Source organism: Heterocephalus glaber, unplaced genomic scaffold (assembly GCF_053883595.1).
Source record: "Heterocephalus glaber isolate CG9 unplaced genomic scaffold, H.glaber_assembly_v1.0 deba00001561, whole genome shotgun sequence".
NCBI classification, from domain to species: domain Eukaryota; kingdom Metazoa; phylum Chordata; class Mammalia; order Rodentia; family Bathyergidae; genus Heterocephalus; species Heterocephalus glaber.
The window spans coordinates 3080482-3106721 of NW_028258349.1; the positions used below are offsets into that span (position 1 = coordinate 3080482).

General features: G+C 39.9%; 2 protein-coding genes across 2 annotated transcripts in view; both read left to right on the forward strand.

Moving 5' to 3' along the window:
- Positions 1-23068, forward strand: part of Slamf6 (SLAM family member 6) — a 40870-nt gene extending 17802 nt beyond the window's left edge. Inside the window, exons 2-9 of the mRNA XM_087190842.1 lie at positions 11011-11325; positions 17297-17560; positions 18030-18276; positions 18482-18497; positions 18904-19188; positions 19390-19464; positions 21288-21362; positions 21697-23068. Coding sequence (XP_087046968.1) covers positions 11011-11325; positions 17297-17560; positions 18030-18276; positions 18482-18497; positions 18904-19188; positions 19390-19464; positions 21288-21362; positions 21697-21756 — 1337 coding nt within the window. The 3' untranslated portion in view covers positions 21757-23068. The remainder of the gene's footprint in view (positions 1-11010; positions 11326-17296; positions 17561-18029; positions 18277-18481; positions 18498-18903; positions 19189-19389; positions 19465-21287; positions 21363-21696) is intronic.
- On the forward strand, positions 11703-12751 carry LOC101714576 (phosphoglycerate mutase 1-like). Its single transcript, XM_013077573.3, has one exon. It carries the CDS (start codon positions 11964-11966, stop codon positions 12726-12728), a length of 765 nt encoding a protein of 254 aa, XP_012933027.2. The 5' UTR covers positions 11703-11963; the 3' UTR covers positions 12729-12751.
- Positions 23069-26240: the final 3172 nt, after the last annotated feature.

The following is a 26240-nucleotide window of genomic DNA, read 5'->3' on the forward strand; positions in this document are numbered from 1 at the left end:
GTTTAATGGACACATAAAGAGTAAGCATATCTGTCCTTGTTCCCCACCTTAAGGAGAAAGCATTATATCTTCTCCATTCATATAAGGCATTCTCTCTGGAAGTATGAAGTACATGTCTTTAATCTGTTGAGAAGGTTCTGTTCTACTTCTAGTCTCCTGATAGCTTTTACCATGAACAGCTGTAGAATTTAGTCCAATACTTTTTCTCTAACTAGTGACAGGATCATATGGCTTTTTCCTTTCCTCTGTTAAAATGATGACTTTTGGGGATGGATCTTCCAATGCTGAACCAACACTGACATCCCTATAACAAAACCACTTTCTACATACTGCCAGATCTGACTTCTAATGGTTTGTTTTGTTAAACAAATTTCTATCTATGTTCACACTTTTTTCTTCTATTATCTTTATCCAGTTTTAGGATTAGCACAATGTTGAGTTCCTAAAATGAGGGGAGAAGTGTTCCTTCTTTTTTCTGCTTTAATTATTTGATATAATTTATCAGTTAAAATGTTTATGAGCTTGCTGTTGTCATATAGGTAGGTTTTCATGCTAGGAATATACTTTCTTTAATAGGTGCTATTCAAATGTTATATTTCCTCCAGAGTTAGTTTCATTAATTTGTCTTCCAAGTTACTTCTTAGAAGTTGTCAAATTTATTTCAAAAAAGATTTTTGTAATATGCTTTCTATATCCTTTTAAAGTCTGTAAAATCTGTGGTAATATCTCCTAGCTCTTAATATTGTAATTTTAAAAATGTATAATTGACATTGTTTAACAGGAAGAAAAGGTCTAAAAGAGCAGGGGAATTGGGAGGGGTAGGGGAAGGGAAAAAAGGGAAAGGAAAAAATATGAGAAGAGGAAAAAAATGGAAACAAGGTCTTTGCAAATAGGGAAGGGTGGAGAGGGTGAAGGGAGGACAAGGGAAGGGGAAAAAAATAAGAACCAAGAGACTCATGTAATGGTACAAGATCCCGATGATGAATGTAACTATTTTATACTTAAAATGTACCAATAAAGGTAATGGGGAAAAAATAAAAATAAATTAAAAACACAAACACAAAAAAAAAGAAAAGAAATAGACTGGCAGAATGGGTCAAGAAGCAAAACCCAACAATATGCTGCATACAAGAAACACAATTCAAAATGAAACCCAGACTGAAACTTAAAGGGTGGAAAACAATACTCCATGTGATGGGAACCCCCCCCAAAAAAAACAGGAGTAGCCATCCTCTTTGCAGATCAAGTAGACTTCAAACCAACACTGATTAAGAGAGACAAAGAAGGACACTACATCCTTGTAAAAGGAACAATCCAACAGGAAGAGATGACAATCATAAATATCTATGCACCAAGCACTAGTGCACCCAACTATATAAAACAAATACTAACAGACTTGAAAAGTCACATATGCACTAACACAATTGTAGTGGGAGACCTCAACACCCCACTATCAAAAATAGATAGATCAGGCCCAGGGATTTAGCTCAGTGGTTCTCCCACCTGCCTCGCAAGCACAAGGACCCAAGTTCGATCCCCGGTACCAAAAAAATAATAATAATAATAGATAGATCAACTAGACAAAAAATAAGTAATGAAATACTAAACTCAATCGAACTCTTGAACAAATGAACTTAACAGATGTTTACAGACTCTTCCACCCCACAAAATCAGAATACACATTCTTCTCAGCTGCACATGGGTCATTCTCAAAAATAGACCACATACTCACACATAGAATATGTTTAAGTAAGTGCAAAGGAATTGAAGTTATCCCCTGTATATTATCAGACCATAGTGCAAAGAAATTGGAGATCCATAGCAAAAGAAACTGGAAAAATTTCATAAACAGGTGGAAATTGAACAACACACTTCTGAATAACCAATGGGTCACAGAGGAAATTAAAGAAGAAATCAGGCAGTTCCTTCAATTAAATGACAATGACAATACAACATGTCGGAATCTATGGGACACAATGAAAGCAGTCTTACAAGGGAAATTCCTAGCAGTGAATACGCATATTAGGGAAACAGAACAAGCCCAATTAAACAACCTGATGCTGAACCTCAAGCTTCTAGAAAAACAAGAGCATGACAAACCCAAAGCTCATACAAGGGAGAAAATTATAAAGATCAGAAGAGAATTCAATGCAATGGAGACTAAAAGAAAGATACAAAAAAATCAATGAAGCCAAGAGTTGGTTCTTCAAAAGAATAAACAAAATTGACAAACCCTTAGCCATCCTTTTCAGAAAAAGGAAAGAAAAGACCCAAATCCATGCAATTGGGAATGAAAAGGGTGAAATTACAACAGACCCAGCAGAAAATCAGAGCATCATCAATACCTACTTCCAGAACCTATAAGCCAATAAGATGGAAAACACAGAAGAAATGGACAGGTTCCTAGATACATATGAATTACCAAAGTTGAACGAAGAAGACCTAAAAATTCTAAACAACCCAATATCAATCAATGAAATTGAAAATGTAATTAAAAACTTACCAACCAAGAAAAGCCCAGGCCCTGATGGCTTCACTGCTGAATTCTACAAGACATTTAGAGAGGAACTGCTGCCACTACTGTTTCAACTCTTCAATGAAATTGAAAGGGAAGCAATACTCCCAAATTCATTCCTGGAAGCAAGCATCACCTTGATCCCCAAAGCAGAGAAAGACCCAACCGAAAATAGAACTATAGGCCAATCTCACTAATGAACATAGATGCAAAAATCCTTAATAAGATACTGGCAAATAGAATGCAGAAGATCATCAAGAAGATCATACACCCTGAGCAAGTGGGATTCATCCCACGGATGCAGGGATGGTTCAAAATACGAAAATCAATCAAGGTAATACACTATATCAATAGAGCCAAGGACAAAAACCATATGATTTTCTCCATAGACACAGAAAAAGCATTTGACAAAATCCAACTTGCATTTATGATAAAAACCCTACAAAAAATTGGAATAGATGGTCTCTACCTCAAACTGGTAGAAGCCATCTATGAAAAACCAACAGCCAATATCATACTAAATGGTCACAAACTGAAATCCTTCACACTAAAATCAGGAACAAGCAAGGATGTTCACTATCCCCACTCTTGTTCAATATAGTTTTGGAAACATTAGCCACAGCAATTAGACAAGAGAAAGAAATAAAAGGAATAAAGATAGGAAATGAAGAAGTCAAATTGTCATTATTTGCAGATGACATGATACTCTATATAGAAGACCCCAAGAACTCCACCAAAAGTCTTCTAGACTTAATAACCAAATTCAGTCAAGTAGCTGGTTACAAGGTCAACACACAGAAATCAATAGCTTTCCTCTACACCAATGACAGACTCACTGAGAGAGAAATAGGGAAAATAATTCCTTTCACAATAGCATCCAAAAAACTGAAATACCTAGGAATGATCCTAGCCAAAGAAATCAAAGACCTCTTCTCTGAAAGCTATGGCACTCTGAAAAGAGAGATTGAAGATGATATCAGAAAATGGACAGACATCCCCTGCTCCTGGGTAGATAGGATTAATATAGTGAAAATGGCCATACTTCCAAAACTGCTATATAGATTCAATGCAATTCCAACTGAGATCCCAGCAGCATACTTCACGGACCTTGAGAAAACAATCCAAAAATTCATTTGGAACAAAAAGAGACCCAGAATAGCAAAAGCAATTCTAGGTAACAGAGACATGGCAGAGGGTATCACAATCCCCAACTTGCAGCTATACTACAAAGCTTCTGTGATAAAAACAGCATGATACTGGCAAAGAAACAGACCTGAGGACCATTGGAACAGATTAGAAGATGCAGAAACAACTCCAGACACACTCAGCCATCTCATCCTCAATAAAGGAGCCAAACACCCTCACTGGAGGAAAGGTAGCCTCTTTAATAAATGGTGCTGGAAAAATTAGGTTTCAACTTGCCAAAGATTAAAACTAGACCTATATCTCTCACTATGCACTAAACTAAAATCTAAATGGATTAAAGATCTAAGTATTAAAGTAGAAACACTGAACCAGTTGCAACAGAGGTTAGGTAGAACTCTTCAAGACATCAGTGTAGGGAAAGATTTTATGAACAAAACCTCAGTTGCCCATGAAATAGCACAATCAACAAATGGGATCTCTTCTTATTAAAAAGCTTCTGCACAGCAAGAGAAACCACCAGCATTGTGAAGAGACAACCCACAATGTGGGAAAAAATATTCACCTGCTTTTCCTCAGACAAAGGTCTACTGTATCGAATCTATAAAGAACTTAAAAAGATCAGACCTCCCAAATTTAAAGACCCAATCCGAAAATGGGCATCTGAAATGAACAGACATTTCTCAGACAAAGAAGTAGAAATAGCAAATAAATACATGAAAAAATGTTCAATATCACTGGTCATTCGAGAGATGCAAATGAAAACAATGCTGAGATTCCACCTCACTCCAGAAAGAATGGCTGCTATCATGAAATCAACCAATAACAAATGCTGGCGGGGCTGTAGGGAAAGAGGAACCCTGCTCCACTACTGGTAGGAGTGTAGACTGGTGCAACCACTGTGGAAATCAGTATGGAGATACCTCAAAGAACTAGGACTGGAAGTCCCATTTGACCCCGCTATTCCCCTGCTAAGTATCTTCCCCAAAGAATTAAAAGAATCATACCACAGTGATAAATGTGCACCCATGCTCATAGCAGCACAGTTTGTGATAGCTAAAACTTGGAAACACCCCAAATGCCCATCAACTGGAGACTGTACAAAGAAAATGTGGTTTTTTTAATAAAATGGAGTACTACTTTGCCATAAAAAATGAGAAATTAGAGGCATTTATAGCTAAATGGATGCTCATTGAGGCAATACTCTTAAGTGAAATAAATAGGACACACATGTATAAATACCAAATAGTTTCTCTGGTGTGAGAAACTGAAAGTGTAAATAAAGACTAAAATGTATAACAGGTAATGTGAAATAGGAAGAAAAGGAACAAAGGAGAAGGAAGTGGGAGGGGTAGGAGAAAGGAAAGAAGGGAATGGCATTAATATGAGAAAATGGAGAAATAGGAACAAAATCTTTGTAAATAGGGAGGAATGGAGGGGTTGAAGGGAGGGCTGCACAAGGGTAAAAAATAAGAACCAAGAGAGATTATGTAAAGATGCAAATTTCCAATGATGAATGTCATTATATTGTATACCTAAAATGTACCAATGATTAGAATGAATAATCGATAATGCAAAATAGGAAGAAAAGGTCCAAAGGGGTAGGGGAAGTGGGAGGGGCAGGGGAAAGGAAAGAAGGGAAAGGAAAAATGCTGAGAAATGGAAAAAATGGAAATAAAGTCTTTGTAAATAGGGAAGAGAGGGCTAGGAATGAGGAAAAATTAAGAACCAAGATGCATCCTGTAAAGGTACAAGTTCCCAGTGAGAAATGTAAATGCATTGTATACCTAAAATGTACCAATAAAAGAATTTAAGAAAAAAAGTAAGAAAACTTCCAGAACTGCTTCAGCAAGTGGCAAGAATTATGGGAAACTTGTGTTCAAAGTAAGGAGGAGTATTTTGAGGAGCATTAATGGTAATGTGTCTTTTATGCTAATAAACTTTTAAATTTTAAACATTCACCCTATTTTCAGTCACCACTTGTATGTTTGTGGCTTAACTGTCAAGAATCAATGGTTTCAATTTCATTCTTTTGCATGTGGATATCAACTTGCCCTGGCACTATTTGTTGAAGACACTTTTTGTTCCCTATTGAGAAATCTTGAACACTTAGTTTTGAATTCTCAATTCAATTGCTCATATAAAAAGTCATTCAAATGTTAATTCAGATTGCTTTGAATCTGTAAATTGCTTCAGGTATTATTGCTATTATAACATTATCTTTTAGTCCATGAACAATGGGATGTCTTCCCATTGTTCATCATTAGTATACTGAAATACACTCATTTTTATGTTGATCTTATATCCTGCAATTTTGCTGAATTCATTTGTTAGCTCTGCTTATTTTCTGTGGGTTATTTATAATTTTCTATTTGTAAGCTCATGTCATCTATGAGTAGAAATAGTTTTATTTCTTTTGCAGCTAAGATGCCCTTTGTCTTTTTTTCTTGCTCAGTATGTCTGGCTAGAACTTTGAGTACAATGTTGAATACAAGTGGTGAAAGTGGGTATCATCTTTTCCTGACCTCAGTTGGAAGGCATTTGGTCTTTCATCTTTGAGTAAAATGTATGTATAAACACCTTTTGTCCAGTTGAGGAAATTCCTCCTAGATACTCAAATGTTTTTATATTAAATGATGTTGGCTTTTTGTCCTTGAGATAATCATGTATCTTTTATCCTTCATGTATTTTATTGGTAGGTTTTTATATGTTGAACTACTCTGGCATTTCTGAGATAAATTCCACTTTGTCATAGTATATAATCCCCATAACATACTGTTGGATTCAGTTTGTTTCGTTGAGAATTTTTGCATCAATATTCATAAGATATATTGGTCTGTAGTTTTCTTTTCTTTCTTTCTTTCTTCCTTTTTTCTGATGTCTTTAGCCTTGGTATTAGGGTAATTTTGACCTAACAGAATGCATTAGGAAGTATTTTTCTTCTAGTGTTAATTATTCCTTGAATACTTAGAATTCACTAGTTGGTGAAGTCATACGGTTTTTCTTTTTCAAGAACTTTCTGATTACTGATAAAATCTCTTTTCTTGTTATAACGTTCTCCTAGATTTTTCTATTCCTTCATTGTGTGTTTCTGGGGATTTGTCTCTTTCATTTAGGTTATCCAGTGTGTTGGCATACAGTTATAATGTTCTTTTATAATCTTTATTTCTTTAAGTTCTATAGTAATGACCTTACTTTCATTTTTAATTTTAGTAATTTGAGTCTTCACTGGTTTTTTTTAATTAATTAACTAATTTTGTGATCTTTTCAAAGAACCATTATAGTTTCATTATTTTTCTATTGTTTTTCTATTCTGTATTTTCTTTATTTCTGATCACAAATTTATTGTTTTCTTCCTTCTAATAGCTCTTGGTTTAGTATACTCTTCTTTTTTCTAGTTCTTTAAGGTGTAAAGTTAGGATATTGATTTGAGATTGAACATATGTGTGTGTGTGTGTTTATTTTTTGAGATAAGGGCTCACTATGTAGTTCCAGTTTTAAACTCACTATGGAGCCCAGACTGGCATCAAACTCATTATAATCATCCTGCCTCAGCCTCCCAAGTGCTGAGATTACAGGCATGCGCCACCACACCTAGTTCCTGTCTTTTTTTAATGCAAGCATTTGCAGCTACAAATTTCCCTTGGAGAACTGCTTTGCTGTATCTAATAAGGATTGCTAGTCTGTGTTTTCATTTTCACTTACTTCAAGATACTGTATATTCTAATTGCCCTTGTGATTTTTTTTCTCTGACTCATTGGTTGTTTTAGAAAATATTGTTTAACTTGCACATATTTGTGAATTTTCCAATATTCCTTCTATTCTTGAGTTTTAGTTTTATTCCATTGTTATCAGAGGAGACTCTTCATATGATTTGAGTCTTTTAAAACTTGTTCTCTGGCTAACGTATGGTCTAGCCTGGCCAATGATCCATCTGCATCCATCTTCTTCCTGGATCTATCAGATGCACTTCTCATAATTTTGAGGACAATTTATGTGAAATGTCTCAATTTCTTCCCTCCCAACTTCTAAATCTCTTGATATCTTTAGCCTTATTCTTTTTTATCTTAAAGGCACAATAGACCCACCTTTCCAGGGAGACACAGGCTCCTTCTCAGAAATGACACTGTTTTCCACAATACTTTAGTGTCTCTCTCTGCCACTGCTTTTGTCTGCTCCACATTTACTCAGGATGCTATCATTAATGAGCAACTTTCTTTTCTTCTACCTCCATCTCAAGGTTCTTTCCCATGTCTCCCCCACCTGCTCTTCTGAATCTGGAGAAATCAGCTTCCACTCTCCTTAACACCAAACTCATTACATGCTAAATAAAATGGCCCTATTTTTCTTCATTCTCTATAGACAGGTCTAACCCAGTCCCCTAGGTGAGGAACCCCAAAGTTTCTTCTGATCCTTCACTCTTTTTCAGAATCAGCCTTGTCTTAGTTCTCTCCTCTCCCCGCTAAAGCACTGTTTTCTATATACCTTCCCACATCTCACAAATACTCCTTGTTTCTTAACTTTCAGGATAAACTTCCACTCTTCAGGTAACCCATCAAAACTTTCTGCATTCTAATCCCAATGTATCTTTCACCAAGTCCTCTGTGCCAGGTTCAAGAGAAATAAAATGCTGAGTAAGACATCATTTGTGTTCCTAGAAATACATCAGTCAGTGAATGAAACATGTACATTAAATGTCCACTGGTTTGACATTCTGACCAGCCCCTCTCTTCCGCGCTCCAAGTGCTCCTCCAGTGATTTATGAGAGCCCTTAAAGGAATGCTTCCTTTGGGCCCCCAAAGCAGCCAACCTGCCAGCTATGAGGCATCCTTCCAATTCCTAATCTTCTCTTCTGCTTCTAGTCTTCCACATTATACTGCCAGCAGAGCCACTTGGACACCCTGTCGATTGCCAGAACATCAATATTCATGCCAAGTGTGTTGGCCCAGGATGCTCCCCTAGAATCAGTGCTGATTCCAGACTGAGCAAAGCAAAAGATCTTGTGCCCTCTGAGCCAGACATTATCACTCAGGGGTATTGTGAACATTTTCGGCAGCTCCTGATCTTCACCTTCTCTAAGCATATGGGCTCAAAACTAGTTTCATTGTTGTTTTTGCCCTAGAGGGGACTACTCCTACTGTCCCTCCCATCCATGTTCCTTCTCCCTCTCCTCCACCACAAACTCCTTTCTTCTCCCCCTATACCATGCAAAAATCCCACATTGGTGAACAGAGATGCTAAAGTATTGTGGAAAGGAGTATTTAAAAGTGTCATTTCTGAGGCGGAGCCTGTGCCATCCCTGGAAAGGTGGGTCTATTGTGCCTTTAGGGTAAAAAAGAATAAGGGTAAAGATATCAAGAGATTTAGAGGTTGGGAGGGGAGAAATTGAGACATTTCACCCCACAAATATAAGCAGAGAAAAAGAGATATTACAGCTCATCCTTGGAGGATAAATAGGAACTTATCCTATGGAAATGTTGGGGAAAGGCATTCTAGGCAGAGGAAACAGCAATGCATTCTTGGAAGAAGTACAAATAGTTGAGCAATTGAGAAGTCTCAATTTTTATTCAAAACCCTTCCATAATGTTATTTCTTTGAAGTGCTCCCACAACCTCCATATAACCCTGGTCCATCATTCTCACTATTTCTATTCTCAAAGAGCCCATATTGCCCTCAATTCAGTATCTATTGAGCTAGAAATTATACTAAGAGCTAAGAATACAGGTAAAATAAACAGAATTCTTCCTCTCAAATTTGCGGAAAGGGAGGAAAATAACCTCATAAGTATAACAGAAAGGAGTACTTGATGTCAAAGGTGCAATAGAGGTACAAGAGCAATTCGGACACCAGTACTATCCCAGATCAATGCCTAACCCACCACATCATAACTGCTCTCTTGCCTGTCATGCTCTTCTACCAGATGGTGAACCCAGAGGATCAACAGTATTGTTACATAAACGGGAACTAATAAATTTTTACCCACTGAATTATAGAACTGAATAAATAGTAAAATAAATGATTTCTTAAATAAACTAATAATTGCAAACTATAAAAGCAAAGGAACTTAAAGGAGTGTACTAGGCAAGGGAGGAACAGTTCCTGGAGAGTCCTCAGGTCACCCGATAAGTCCAGGCTCTTTACTAAGAAGTATTAATACTCAACAGCCCAGACAGAGAACCTCTAGGGGGGGATACTCATGGATGCCTAGTAGGTGCCAGGCAGTGTTGAAGAGTGTTTACAACAGTGGCAAATACAGACAAAGATCCTCACCTTTGCAGAGCTTACATTCTAGTGGAGAGGAGAAAGAACAAAACAAACTTGTCAACTGCAAAGTATGCTAGGTGACAAGCACGATAGAGAAAAACAAATCCAAAGGCAACTGGATGATCAGGGGTAGGTGAAGGCCAACATTAAGGAAAGAGTGATTACAAAAGACCTCTCTGAGAGGAAGTATTTGCAAAGAGTGAGCCCTGTGAATAGGTAGAGGAAATCCCCTTGAAGCACTGGGAAGTACAATTGTTTGAAGGATAGCCACATGGGTTGGAGAGAAGTGAACAAGTGGAGAGTTACAGAAATTAGACTGAAGAGAAGGAAGGAGCCGGATCATTTTGTCCTTACAGGTTAGTACAATGATTTTGGTTTGGTTTGTTTGTTGTTTTAATATTTTTTTTACTAAATACAAAGAAAAAGCTGTACCAGGCCGGGGATTTAGCTCAGTGGTTTCACCGCCTGCTGCGCAAGCACAAGGACCTGAGTTCAATCCCTGACAGCAAAAAAAAAAAAAAAAAGAAAGAAAAAACTGTACCAATCCTAAGTGTTAGCTCAATGAATGATTATAAACTGAACAGCTGTGTAGTAGACACAGATCAAGACAGACGATTACAAGAAACCCAAATTCTCCCTTCTATGTTACCTTCTCTACCTCTACTCTTCTCTCCTTCTCAAAGGTAACCACTCTCTTGACTTCTACCAGCATAGATATTTTTTACCTAATATTTTGTTTTGGTTTGGTTTTGGTTTTCTTGTTTGTTGTTGTTGTTGTTTGGTGGTGGTTGTTGTTGTTGTTGTTATACTACTGGGGATTGAGCCCAGGGCCTTCATACCAAGTTACATCCTCTGCTCTTTTAAAAATGTTTTATTTTCAGACGAGTTGCCCAGTCTGGGCTGGAACTTATGATCCTCCTGCTTCAGCCTCCCAGAGTGCTAGGATTATAGGCATGTGCCACCACGCCTGGCTCTATGTCCAACATTCTTGGGCCCTAACATGAGAGATCTATGACTGATGGGAGATTTGGGGGGTGGAGGACAGTTGTCAAGAACAGTTTAATAACCTTTTCCTTCTGTGTCTACAGGGAGTGCAGTTTCACAAAGCAAGTCAACCCCATTGGTGGTGAATGGGGTTGTAGGAGACTCAGTAACTCTTCCCCTAGAGTTTCCAGCAGAAGACATCAATGTGGTCCTCTGGTTTCGCAATACCACAGTTATCACTATCCACATGCCACCTAGAAGCACAAAGGTCCTGACTCCTAATCTCAAATGCAAAGAGCAGCTGAACTTCACCCAATCCTATTCTTTACATTTCTGCAACCTGACGAGGGCAGACTCAGGACCTTACCAGGCCCAGATAAACTCAGGCATCTTTTTCTATTATGTTCTAAGGGTCTTTGGTGAGTACTTATATATGAAGTACATGGATATTCTTATATATGAGCACATATATATATACATATATATTCTTACATATGAACTAAAAAATACATATTTCAACCCTATGTGACTACAGGTGTGCCTAGTGGTAAAAAAGATGGCATTTGGAGTCAGAATGAGATCCAGCAGTTAGGCAAACTCAATGGCATTGTACAGCCAGACAGTACCAGAGCTGAATAGAATAGAACCTAAGTCTTGTGGTTTTCCATTCAGAATCACCACAGCCCCCTCCATCCAACAGCATGGTCCCTTTCAACTAGAAAAGTAGTAGAATTAATATTTATGGTACCATTAACATGGACCTACATGTATCTGTCATGTAATCCTCACAAAGACTCCATGAGGTAAGTACAGTCCTTATCCCTGAGGCAGAGCCTCGGTCACAGTAAATTACCCATGGTCACAAAGATGGTAAGTGGTTCCACTTCCCACATAACCAGCCTGCCGTGATTCTTCACTTTCCACAAAGACTAGCCTGACCTAATAGAGTGGTCTGTGTATAGAACAGTAATCTCCCTAGAGAGTTCTCTGTAAGAGTGAGCCAATAGACCAGAATCTCAGCGAGCTGTAGTCAGCACTGCATCTCTAACCCGTCGCCATGGCCGCCTATAAGCTAGTGCTGATCTGGCACGGAGAGAGCGCCTGGAACCTGGAGAACCGCTTTAGTGGCTGGTACGACTCTGATCTGAGCCCGGCCGGCCACGAGGAGGCGAAGCGCGGCGGGCAGGCGCTACGAGATGCTGGCTATGAATTTGACATCTGCTTCACCTCAGTCCAGAAAAGAGCAATCTGGACCCTCTGGATAGTACTGGATGCCATTGACCAGATGTGGCTGCCAGTGGTGAGAACTTGGCATCTCAATGAGTGGTACTATGGGGGTCTGACTGGCCTTAATAAAGCAGAAACTGCTGCCAAGCACAGCGAGGCTCAGGTAAAGATCTGGAGGCGCTCCTATGATGTTCCACCACCTCCGATGGAGCCTGATCATCCCTTCTACAGTAACATCAGTAAGGATCGTAGGTATGCAGACCTCACTGAAGATCAGCTGCCTTCCTGTGAGAGTCTGAAAGACACTATTGCCAGAGCTCTGCCGTTCTGGAATGAAGAAATTGTTCCCCAGATCAAGGAAGGGAAATGGGTCTTGATTGCAGCCCACGGCAACAGCCTTCGGGGTATAGTCAAGCATCTGGAAGGTCTCTCTGAAGAAGCTGTCATGGAGTTGAACTTGCCAACTGGTATTCCTATTGTCTATGAGTTGGATAAGAACTTAAAGCCCATCAAGCCCATGCAGTTCCTAGGGGATGAAGAGACCATCTGTAAAGCCATGGAAACTGTGGCTGCCCAGGGCAGGGCCAAGAAGTGAAGGCCAACAAGCAGCCTGCTACCCCCATCCATCCATTCCTCTGTACCTCTCCCCCACACTCATCACACTGATCACATCTGTAGGCATCTTATATTGTAGTTGCAGATGGGGACCTGTGGCTCCCATTTTCATTTTAGCATTTTAGCTCCTATACCCACTCCCTTGATAGAATCTAGTCAGAATAGTACCTCTAGGACACAAGTTCTCAGTCCAAGCCCAGGAAAGGCTCTTCTTATCTTGGAGAGTTGAGAGGTAGTAACTGTTTTTTCCTAGAGCTTCTGCTTTGTTTACTAAGGATGTGCTTGAGTAGAGGACAGGGAGGAACCATGCCAAGGCATGACCAGTGAGGAGAGGCCAGAGAGCATATTGTGCTCCTAGGAGCCAGCCCTGTACTCTCTAGTCTGGTCACTGTCAGGGAGCTCTCATCATTCCAGTGGGAGATGAATGTAACCTGCATGGTGATTAAAAAAACAATGATTTCCTCCCTCACCCTAGAGGAGCTGACTCTAGAAGGTTGGGATTAATCCTAAATTAAGTTTATGTGTTAAATTTTTCTACAAAAAAAAAAAAAAGGTAAACAAAAACCCTTCTGGGGTTTCTAGTGGTGGTTGAATAGTTCAACATGTGGTCACCAGAAAATAAGCCATTCCTCACACTAGTACAGGATAAACTCTGGCCTCTGTGGGACAGGAGTGCATCCTGCCGTGTATCTTAGGATCCCTCTCCCTTGTTTTGGTGGCAGTGAAAATGCCTCTTGACCATGTCCAAGTGTGTCTTTCACTATGTTTGATTCCTGAATCATGTTCCAGTTGGCTTGGCCCTGCCACTTGGGCCCAATACTCATTTTGAGCATAACTTAACTTTTTTCCAAATCAGTATAATAAAGGAGTGATGTGCAATAAAAAAAAGAGTGAGCCAATAAAGAGAAAGGTTATTAAATTTCTAACAATATTTTTCTCACATGGCTCATGTTGTGGATCACTAGTCAAAAAATCTGCTTCCCCACAAATTAAAGAATGAAAATTTTCTCAACATAAAATTATGGAAACTATAATGAGATAGTTTAAAATCTATCTCAGAAACAAAAAAAACTAACAATGAAGAATGGCTTTAGATAATCACTTTGCAGGAAATTCAAGTTTATTTGCATTATTATTATATTTGCATTATTCAAGTTTAAGCTGACCATCAGACAAGACAACGTTGAAGACCACTGAAATTCTATCATTCCTACCAAAGATCCTGGAAGAGCTAAAATGCATTTGGATTAAGAGATCATATTCAAAAAAATAAAAATAAAAAAGCACTGTTAAACATCTCCACACTTGGGTTACTTGTTAACCTTTAGTATCACTGGAATATTTGATGCGTTTGCCATTGTTAGATTAGTCAGTGTCATATCCTTGAGAAAAATATGGCTTCAAGGCATGTATTCATTTCCTGTAGCTGCCGAAACAAAATACCACAGGCTTCATGGCCTAAAACAACAAAAATTTATTATTTTAAAGTTCTGGGAACAAAAAATCCAAAATCAAGGTATGGATAGGCCTGCACTCCCTTTGGAGACCCTAGAAGGCTATCTGTTCTTTGCCTCTCCCAGCTTCTGGTTGCTGTCAGTATCCCTACATGTTCCTTAACTTGTGGCTGTATCACTCCAGTCTCTGTCTCTGTCACACTGCCTCTTGTCTTCTCTGTGCTTTCTGCTCTTCTGTCTGTCTCAAATATCCTTCTGCTTTTCTCTTATAGGAAAACTTGTCATTGGATTTAGGGGCAATGCAGATAATCCAGGATGATTTCATCTAATTGAATTCCTTTTGCAAAGATCCTTTATCCAAACAAGGTAATATTCACAGATTCTGAAATTTAAGACATAGACATATCTTTGAGGAGATCATCCTTAAAGGAAGTACGGGAGGATCACCCTGGCTGATCAGTGATCATCAAGACAGTGCTGGGATACTGAAAAGAAATGAGACACATACAATGGAAAGACTGGGAACAGACTCCATTCCAGGCTGCATTCCATTTGCAGAGAAAGTGTCTTTCTGACACTACTTAGAAGATGGGGCATGACTTCTCCTGCAACAACTGCGCTCCTAGGATCAATGTCAATCCCTTCAGAGAGCTTATTAGAATATCTGTCCTTCAGAGACATACATACAAAGGGACAGATAAGCTACATCAAATTGTTTTGCAATGATGCAAAGAAATTTCAAAGGATGAAATATGTAGGTTTCTGTTTTTAAAACATTGACTAATCACTCTGTATGTACCAGCAGAGGGATGGCAAAGATTCACTTTTATAGACTAATGCCAATTAATTATGAGTGATTGACTAGAGTTTGGTGTTAAGAAAGATGTTGAACATGTATTGAGTTTATACATTAAGTCAACAATATTCACTGGCCATGGATAATGTACAGTATGAGGCACTTAGCATATATCAGGCATACAAAGATCCCTGCCTTCATGGAGCTGATACTCTGGTTGGAGAATGGAGACAGATAATAAATAATGAGCATAATTTATAAATAACATAGTATGTTAAAAGAAGCCATGAATTATATGGCAAGAGAGATTAGAACAACATAAGGAACATCAAGAGTCCCAGGGAGCAGGGATCATTTCTAAAGAGAGTGGTCAGATTAAGCCTCATGGAAAAGATGATATGTGAGCCAAGATCTGTCAGCAATAAGAAAGTGAACTGTGCAGACACCTAGAGAAAGAGCCATCTGCACAGTTGCCTGGCATGCTTAAGGAATATCAAGGAGGTCAAACATCAAGGAGCAGAGTAAAAGAGGGAGCAGCAGGAAATTAGATCAGAAAGGAAATAGAAAGCTGCATCATGTAAGGCTCTGAAAGCCAAAGCAAAACTTTACTTCTAGTCTCAGTGAGATTGACAGCCATTGGAGAGTTTTATGAGGAATAATATGATTCAAGTTACTTGTTTAAAGGATGCCATAGGCTATTTTGTTGAGAAACTAGTGAACCAGATCAATTAGGAGGTCATTGCAATAATCTAGGCAAGAGTTGATGCTGGCTTGGACCAGTAGAAGAACTCAGAAGAGACTGGAATCTGGATATATTTTGAAGGTAAAGTAACCAGGACTTCTTCTTGTAGGAGTATGGGATGACAAGATGGATCACAGATGACTGAGCTTTTGGCTTGAATACCTGGAAGGATATAGTTGTTATCCACTAAAGTGGGAAAGGCTATAGATTGAGCAGGTTTTGAACAGAAAAGCAGAAGTCCTTTTTTAAATGTTGAATTTAGGGCCTGGGGATTTAGCTCAGTGGTTCCGGCGCCTGGCTCGCAAGCGCAAGGTCCCAAGTTCAATCCCCGGTACCAAAAAAAAAAAAAATGTTGAATTTAAAGCTAGATGTGGTGGCACATTCCTATAGTCTCACCACTCTGAAGACTGAGGCAGGAGGATTGCAAATTAGAACCCAGCCGGGCTAATTGTGAGACTTAGTGAGACCCTGTCCCAAAATTTAAAAATAGGCTAGGATATATAATTCAGTGTGAAGGCCCTGGGTTCAATCCCCAGGACTGAAAAAAGAAGTTGAGTTTGTGAGTTTGAGATATATCCAAGTAGAAATTTCAAGCAGATAGTTATGTATTTATTAAGTGGGAGAAGGTAACAATATAGATCTTTGAGGTCAGCCAGGGACATGGAATGAGATATGACATTTGTACCAAATATTTGCCATCTCTGTTAGGCACTGTTTCATTTAATCCTCATAATTATCTGAAAAATAGGTACTATTGCTTGATTTTTCCAGATAAGGAAATCCAGTCTTGGAGATAGTAATAATTTGTTCATGGTCATGTAGCCAGTTAATGAAAAAGCCAAGATCCTACCCCAGATTTCCCTGACTCCAATCCCAACACTCTTCCCATACACAAAAACTCCATTATGGCAAGGCATAAGTAGGTTATATATAATTCCTCAACTGTTACTTGGTTGATTAAGTTTAGAGCATTACTCAGTCTCTTCAATTCAGAGAGTTCTTTGTTGGGTCATCTTACTTCGACCCTCAGACCCAGACAAGGTCAGGGGCATTTGATTGTCTTGCTCTCACGTCCCCATTGCTTCACAGCTACTGACATTCTTCTTGACAATATTTTCTAGTCTTTGGTCTCAGAAATTTCTGCATATGATGTCATCTTAAATGGCTGAATATAATCGCATCTCTGTGCTGCCCAACATTGCCTGCTTGCTCTTGCCTCAGGGCCCCCAGCTTAATCCCTACATAAGAGGCAATGCCCAAGCACTAAAAAGTACCCCCAAAAAATCAGAGCTCAGAAAGTTAAAGTGCCAGCCCCAAATTACCCAGAGAGTTGGTGGCAACCCAGGCTCTCCCTTCCCATTTCTCCCACTGGTTACTTTGTCTCATACTGATGTCCCTTCATTTGGTCACTCCAGACCTTGCTACCAACAATTAGGCAGCATAGGCAGAGTTTTTACAGAGTATACAGACCATGGCATAAGCAGTGGTGGAATACAAAACACAGATGTGAAGGATCCAGACCATTTGTCCTAAGCCCGTTTTTCTTCTGTATACAGAACAACTGCATAACTTAGAAGTTTCCCATGATGTTCGATTGTCTGGGAATGGAATCTGTGAGATCAACCTGACTTGCTCTGTGGAGAACCCAAATGATGCTGTCTCATTTGGGTGGCAGGTCTCAGGAACTACCTCTCTAAGTGAACCAAACCTCACTGTCTTCTGGGATTCCAAGAATTCCAGTGACGAGAGCTACATGTGCATAGCGGAGAACCCTGTCAGCAATTTATCTTGCCTTGTCTCTGCCAAGAGTCTCTGCAAAGGTAACAGTTGTCCTCAGGTCTCTCCGAGAGCCTTGAGCAGCTTGGGGTGTGGCATGACCTCACATGCTGCCTGATTCCCAGACAGTGGCAGTGGGAGGCAGCCACATAGGGTTAGGAGGGGACAGACTTCCTCTGGAGTTCTGTGCCTCTCACTCTTCCCCCAGAGGTTTCTCCTTTCTTCCTCCTCCTCATTCCCCCTTCCAAGAACAAAGGCTTGGGGAAGGCAGGATGGCTTTCCCCACCCCCACCCCTGTCTCTACCAAGCCCCACCCTGCCAGGCTGCTACACAGACTGCCACTCCCCAGAGAGCTTGCCAGAGCCCCAAAGCTCTGAGTAAGAACCACCCACCCAGCCCCTGCAGTCAACCTAGCAGGGGCTCAGTGGAGGCCCTGGAAGAAAACACCTGGGCTTTACCCAGATGTAAATTTCTGATGTGTCAAGAAATTCCACTTCTGTTTTCTCTTTTCAGATATTTTAACTAAAGAAAATCTATACTGGAAAAACCTATCCTGGATTGTAATTTTGGGGATGCCTATAGTCATCATTGTGTTGATACTTACTTGCAGGAAAAGAACAGGCAGGTTTTCTTCCTTCCTTCTTGTCTCTCCTCCTGGGTTTCAGATTTGCAGTCTGTGGCCTCTGATTGCCAAAGATCTGTCGTGGAAGACAGGTGAAGGGAGGGAGGATCCAAACCTTGGCTCAGCCCATCCACTGGGGTGACCTCCAGGGTGTGACTGTGCTTCTGCTAATATCCTAAGGAGGCATCCTGAGAAAAGAGGGGCCCAGCTCAGGTCCATGGGCCACCCTCACCCATATTCTCTACAGAACCCCCTAGGGAGGGAGGTAAAAGGTCTCTCACTGCAGTCACACATTTTGATGACCTGATTTTATTTTTCAGGTTCCCTTCATTTGCTTACTCAGCAAACCCAGCATCCTGGTGAGCATCCAGACTCTTAAATGCCAATCATAAATCAGACAGAAAAAAGCCAAATGAAAGAGGGAAGTGGCTAAACAGAGGACTGGATGAAAGAAGGGAGTCAGAACGTCACTATTCAGAGGGACCCTATGGTGCAAGAGGAGATGACTTGTAACCATGAGACCTGCAGGGTCCTTCACACAGTTTCTCATAACGAAATCAGGGTTGTTCCCCTTCCTTCTGATGGAGAAAATAAATACAGTGAAAAGGCTTGTGGTCAGTCCATTGCCACCCAGCAAATCCGAGGCAAGGGATGAGATCTGAGTATCAAAGGACAAAAGCCAAAACCACCTGACTTCATCACTGTTGTTTGGCCAAGATTTGAGCAGTGGAAGACACACTGTAATTACAGAGGTGAAAAACAAAGTGTGAAAAAGATATGTATTTGAATTCCTGTGCCATCATTTCCTGTGTGGTTTTAACAAGTCACTTGAGCTTTCTGAGCCAGAAGTTCTTCATCTCTAACTTAATCAAATCCACCCTAAGAGCTTCTGAAAGTTTGATGATGTTCATGTGGAGATTGATTGGCTGCTTTATTCTTGGGTCTCCAGCTCTTCTGTCACCAGTGGTACTTTGTACTCCACATACAGAGCTTGAGGGAGACTCTGAAGCTTCAGGGCACCTCAAGATCACCCCCCACCCAAGAGATGAGGTCAGAAGTAGACTGCATGACTGAGGACACTGGTTCAACCCAGAGCACAAAGACGGTCAAAAAATGAGTGAACCCTAAGGAAGAGCCAGGCTTGGAACAACTGCTTCTTTGGGGAGGGAAAGTGCTCTGGGCAAGACACAGAGCTGGGGGAGGAGTCCCAGAATCCTGTCACTAATGATGCCTTTTGTGTTAACAGCTGAGACATCAGAGAACATAGAGCTCGCTTCCATCTCTCCCGGGAGCACTGTGTATGTGCAGGTCACTCATCCACACCAGGTGGGTCCTTTACACTCCATTGTTGTTTCCATTCTTACCATGATTATCCACAAACTTGACATCACAGTCATCTGACTGATCCCAATGATATTCACCAGTGAGGGGAGAGGAAGGAAGCAACAGAGGCTGTGGAGCTGTGTGCAGACCATTCTAGTGTCCCCGTGGTCACCCCTCAGGGAATGAGTGTTTCTGCTAGCTTTCTGCTGTTCTCTGTCTGCTTGGGCATCCATCGGTCTTTTCCTTGCAGTGCAGTTGTGCAAATTAGATCTTCCTCGCTCTTTCCCTACAGCCTAGTATGACACTCAATAAATATTTGCTGAATGGATCAGCGTTCCCCTAAGTTTGAGAGTTTCCACAAGAAAGGGTGCCAAAGCAGGGGGCTTCTCATGCTGAAGTGAAGGGCTTTGGGGTAGCTTAGAAGCAGTCTTTCAAGAGTGGAAAAAGGCTGAAAACTCACAGCTTCTCCACAATAAGGGACACTAAAGCCATAAGCAGCCTTCACTCCTCCCCTGTCTTCTAGCAACACAACAGGCTGCCCTGTGATGTTACTGATCAAGCACCCCTGTCACTCCTCCATCCCCACCGCTCCTAAATAGAGTACCTGTGCTGGCATGTCCTAAATAACACTGTAGAGTACATTCTGTGAGGCCAGTTCCAATGTCTTCTGAAAAATAGGTCAAGAAAACATAGCATTGTGAAAGTGATGAAAACCATAACCCAGGTAGAAATCTCGACTTCCGTCACCAAATCCCCTTAGCTTAGCCCCTTGCAAGCATTTGTGAAGTAGGTGCTTTGAAGCAGGAACAAAAGATGCTCTCACTTGCCAATTCCTGTTGAAGGCAAATTGAGTCACTTTCAACAAATCAAAAAACTAATCTCTGGCCAATTTGCTATTTTTTTCTTCAGAAAAAAAAATGTATATATATACACTTCGGAGAGTTTCTGAGGTCTTGATAATTCTTCGATTCTTCTTTCATTAGTTTGAAGGGTCAAAATTTATGAACAGGATCTTCAAAGTGCATGAGGACTTCTGTTGATATAATTATACTGCATATTCAGACAGAGCAATTCTGAAGGCCAGATATCCCTAATCTGCCAGGATGCTTGAGAAGATCTCAGTGACATAGTGACCAGAGACAAGGATAGGGATAAGTGGAGGAGGAAAAGTGGGCAGCTCCCGCTGTAGCTAATGAAAACCTGGGACAAAAGATAAAATTCAACAATCATCTGGTATACAAGATAGTTCTTAAAAATAAAGGAAATGTGGGCTGGGGATTTAGCTCAGTGGTTCCGCTGCCTGCCTTGCAAGCACATGGTCCAGAGTTCAATCCCCGGTACCAAAAAAAATTTAAAAATAAAAAAAAAATAAAAGGAACAGAGTAGTTGGAGGCAGGACAAGAGTGCTTCCCTCCCTTCATAAAACAAGACAGCCTTTTGGTCTCTCTCTGGTTCTCGAGCCCTCTGTTTTACTGGGCTATTGCTCTTTTGTTTGGGGCTCAGCAAACACCACAAAAGTTTTGCAGTCTGAGCTGGTGTCACTTGGTCTATTCCTCCTCTTACTAAACACTCCTGCCTTTCCCCTCAAAGAACTTTGATGTAGGGCCAAGGATTTAGCTCAGTGGTTTCGCTGCCTGCCTCGCAAGCGCAAGGACCCAAAATCGATCCTTGGTACCAAAAAAAAAAAAAAGAGAACTTTGATGTATTTCCTCTTTTGTCAAATTGCTTTCCCAAGAAATACGTGTGTGTGTGCATATGTATATATTATATATATTTATGAATCTCTTGTCTCTGTGTGAATCAAATGTTTGCTATTATTTTTACAGAAAATGGAAATCCTAACACATACAAAAAGCAATGATTCCGTTACAATCTATTCCACAATTAATCATTCCAAACAGGTAAAACCATAATTTCTCCATGTTCTTATATTCTTACCTCTCTCTCAGATTTATTTTTCTAAATAAATATAAGTAAAGAGTCTCTTTTACGGTTGCTCAGATTCCAAGGGGATGCAGAAAGTCTCAGAACATCCTCAAACCATACCCGAGAAGTAGGCTCATCAAACATAACTGAGTTTTTAACTTTTTTGTTTTTAGTTTCATCTTGCCTCATGCTATCAGTATCCTTAATATCTGCTTGTTGGGGCTCTCCCATCATCTCTCCGTAGCCATGAAGGGTTGGCTGAGGTTCTGCTCTCTATTAACCTATTTTGTTTTCCTCTTGTTCCTATAGAATAAGCCCACTTCTCCCAGGGGAACTGCCCCTCAACACCATCAAGTAAATTGCAGATAAGCTTCAAAGAAATTCAGGAATGACAGATCTCCTGATATCATGGGAGACAACAAAGAGAAGAAACTTGGTTTTCTTCCCGGTAACAGAATCTGAATCCCAGACAGGACCATCACGTCCAGTCTTCAGACTTGAACCTGTTTTCCTAGGCCAAACACTTCAGGAATAACATCACTTCCAGGATATGAACCAAGTAATGATTTCCAGTTGACTCCAGGACAAAGTGTGCTTTGAATAACACACCTGCATAGTGACTTTCATTTGATAACTGAACAGGGTTATGGCTGACAGATTATAATTCAGCAGGTAACCATGTCTCAGATTTTAGAAAGCAGCAGGATGTGACTCACTCATGAGAAGGTACACTGTATTGTTTATGTGTGTGGTGTCTGGAGGTGGGTGAGCCCACACTAATTTCCTGATACATCATTTTCTAGACTTTTCTCCTGAAATACATTACCTAAAATCTTGGAGCATTAGTCTCATAGACTAAAAAAAAATGGCAATACATCAGCTCCATTGCTCAGGCCAGAAATCTAAGTCATCCCTGACTACAGCTTCTCCATCACCAGGCCCTTTGGACTTTTAACCATAAAATATATCCTGGACCACATCCACTTCTCTGCAACTTTTCAACCACTATCATCTACCAAATTGTCACCAACTCTAACACGGAAGACCACATTAACTTCTGAACAACTCTCCTTATTTTGCTCTCATCTCCCTCCAACCCATTCTCCACAAGACAGCCAGAGTAATGTTTTTAATATAAATCAGATCCTTCATTTGCCTGCTTACAATCCTGCAGGTTCCCATTGCATTCAGAATGAAATCCAGTCTCCATGGCCTGGGCCATCGCAGACTAACTCCTCCTGTACTTGCCCCCCAAACCCACACACACCCCTTCCCTCTATGTATTTTCCCGGACCTTTCAGCTTCTCTAGGAGAGAAAAATTCTCTGTTACAGTGATTTACATCTGCCTCAAGGCCCTTCCTCTGGCTGCTGGGTTCCTCCTGTTCTCTAGGTCTCAGCTGAAATATGTCAGCTTCTATGAGAGACCTTTACAGGCCACTCAACCTAAAGTGAATCTCATTCTGTTACATCACCCGTGTCATTTATCACATCATTAAATATTTATTTTCATTTGTGTAATGTCAAGTTCTCCCACTATACTATAAGCTCTTCAGAAGCAGAGATGATGACTGTTTTTATTACTGTAACCCCAGCATCTAGCACATTGCAAGAAATGTTAATAAACAAATGAATATGTAATGGATTTTATGAGAATTAAATAATACAATTGGCCATTTGTGATTGGTTTGTCTCTGTGTATTCAATCAACTGTGGATTGAAAATATTTTTTAAAACTGCATTTGCACCAAACATGTACTTTTTTCCTCTCATTATTCCCTAAACAATACAATATAACAACTATTTACATTGTACTGGGTGCTATAAAATCTAGAGATTATTTCAAGGGCACAGGAAGATGTGTGTAGATTACACAGAAATGCTGCCCTGTTTCATATAAGGGACTGGTATCTGTGGGGTCTAGAACCAATCCCCTAGCGATACCAAGGGATAACTGTATACCTGAAGCCTGCAGGATAGTCCCTGGCACATCAGAGCTCAAAAATGCCAATCACTGTTGTGGCATTATTATTGTTTTTACTAGAATTCATTCTCCTAAACTCACAGAATCTTCTTACAACAAGAAAGGAGAAAGGATACTTCTTTCCCTGCCTGCCTTCATGCCATTCCCTCAGCCCAAGTTTTCAAATTCTTTTTTTTCTTTCTTTCTTTCTTCTAAAGACAGGGTCTCTCTATGTAGTTCAGGCTGGCCTTGAACTCACTATATAGTTTAGGTCAAATTCTATTCTTCTTGGTACAAGTTCCCAGTGAGAAATGTAATTGTGTTGTATACCTAAAATGTACCATTAAAAGAATTTAAGAAAAAAAAAATTCTATTCTTCTTGGGCCAGAGATTTAGCTCAGTTGTTCTGCCGCCTGCCTCTCAAGTGCAAGGACCTGATTTCAATCCCCAGTACCAAAAAAACAAAACAAAACAAAACAAATTCTATTCTTCTACCTCATATGAAAAAATAATGTTCCTCTTCCCCTAGAAAGTTTTCCTTGGTTTTTGTGAGAGAGAGACATAGTATTATATATAGAATATTATATATAATATATTAATATATTATATATATTATATAATATGCAATATAATATATATTTATATTTTTATATTATATATCTATTTTAGTATGTTTTGTCACAAAAATAAAATATATGTTCACTTTAAGTAATTCAAGCAATCCACAAACAAAAATCCACTACAATCACCAAGATAACTACCAGTAATAGTTCCATAGTAATTAGTGAGCCAAGAAGGGACTGTTTAGATTTCCTTTTCATACAACTTTTAAGTTTTTCTTGTAGTTGATAATTGCCTCATTTTCCCTTTGCTTTGTTTTCACTGAACATCTATTTTCTTACATCCTCCATTAGCTCTACAAAAGTGATTCTCAATATAACTTTATAAGACTAATTAAGTCTGTTATACTTTATCAGCTTTTATCTCTTCTGGAGACATCCCTATGAAACATGTGACCTCCTATTGTACTTTCCTCCTTCTTTTCTAGAAGCTTCTCAGTCTCCTTGCTGACTAATCTGCAAGATCAGTGAAGACTGGAGCTAAGTAAGGCTCCGATTTGGGTGGTTCCTTGCCATGTCCTTCTCATCTGAAGTAACTATTCCTACAGCCTTAATACTGTGCATATGCTAATGAGCTTCTTTTTTGTTTGTTTATTTGTTTGTTTCGGTTTTTGTTTGTTTTTTGAGACAGGGTCTCACTATGTAGCCCAGACTGGCCTCGAACTCACAGAGATCCTCCTGCCTCAGCCTCCCAAGACCTAGGATTGCAGGTATGCACCACCACACCTGGCTCCCAGCTTCTATCTTTTTAGCCCTGGCCTCCTGGCTTATATCACTAATTGTTTATTTAGCACTTGCACTTGCCCAGCAGAGATATCCAAAAACATTTTCATCAAAACTTTTGATTTCTCTCTCCAAGCTTTTTCTTCCACCATTCTTCTCCCTGTCAGTCAGTGACAACTTTGTTTTGGGGTACTCTTGATCAGCCCTCCTTTCTAAGCTGAGAGACCATCCAGTACTTGGCATACATTAATCATTTTCTTTCTTATGGGAACCAAGTAGATTTAACCAACTGTGATGTTGTTCTGAAGGTAAATACATTAAGACTTCAATCCCCAAACATAAATTGTGCATTTTGCAAGCAAGGAACAAACATTCATTGCTTATAAAATCCCTACCAAAAAAAATTTTTGTCCAGAAAGTAAGCTTGTTCTTTACTATTCTTCTTGTCAAATGGAAGAAACTACACTCCTATTTGACTGAGGTAAGAAGACTGCAATAGGCTGTCCTGGGAAGTTAAGAAAAGGGAAGAAAGGTCCTTTCCCCATTTAAGCAGGCCCCAGTCATACCCACTGTGCAATCAAAAACTTTTGGCCAGGCCTGAAAGACCCCTGTTCACATGGCTGCTGCTTCTTCCACAGCAGGTCCTCACTCAGCTCCTAGAATAATCCAAACTTCCCTTTCTTATTCTGTACCTTACACATTCAATTCTTTCTGGAACCTCTGCACACACACACACACACACAGAGAGAGAGAGAGAGAGAGAGAGAGATTAATCCCTGCCTGTTCTTCTTTAGGCCCCAACTTCAACATGACTTCTGTAGAGAAGCCTTCTCTGACATACTCATCCTCCCCACCTGCAAGGTTGGCCCTCCCAGTTATGTGGTCTCATACAGCCCTGTATTACTCTAGTCATTTATTAAAATTGTAATTTAATAAGCACTTGCATAATTTCTCTGTGTGTAAATATCAATATGTATCTCTACTGGAACCTAAGTTCCAAGAGAATAGGGACCATGACCCCAGAATCTCAGATGGTACTCAGTCCATCAAAGTAAAGGGGCAGTAATTATTGTTGAATGAATGAAAAAACAAGACATAGGAAGTAAGTTTAGTGGATGGGGGAGAGGAGAGAATTTAAAGACTAAAAGACCTGGGTCCAGAATGGATGAATTAGCATTGTTAGACTATAACAAACACTGGAGAATACTGGGAATATCTGAAGAGGTTCCTGCTATACAAAAAGGGCCAAGTCCTCAAAGGATTCACACCAGGACAACAAACCTTAAACTCTGGTCACAATGGCCTGATCTTCTGTTGAAAACTCAAATTTGAAATTAATCCTTTCCTTCTCCCTTCTACTCCCTATACCCACTGATCTTTTCTTCCTCAACCCCTATCTGACCACCTTTAATTTCCTCTCCCTAGATAAAGTCATTATTAACACTTTAAGCACCCTCTTCTCTAGCTTTCCATTCTGGTGGCCAATATCCAAAGGATTCCCTATTGCCATCCTAGTTTCCCAGTGACTACCTGGAAAAGCCCATAACCT

Bases quoted from the DNA above. Each gene is read 5' to 3' on its own strand.
- LOC101714576 (XM_013077573.3), top strand. From the start codon at position 11,964: ATGGCCGCCTATAAGCTAGTGCTGATCTGGCACGGAGAGAGCGCCTGG.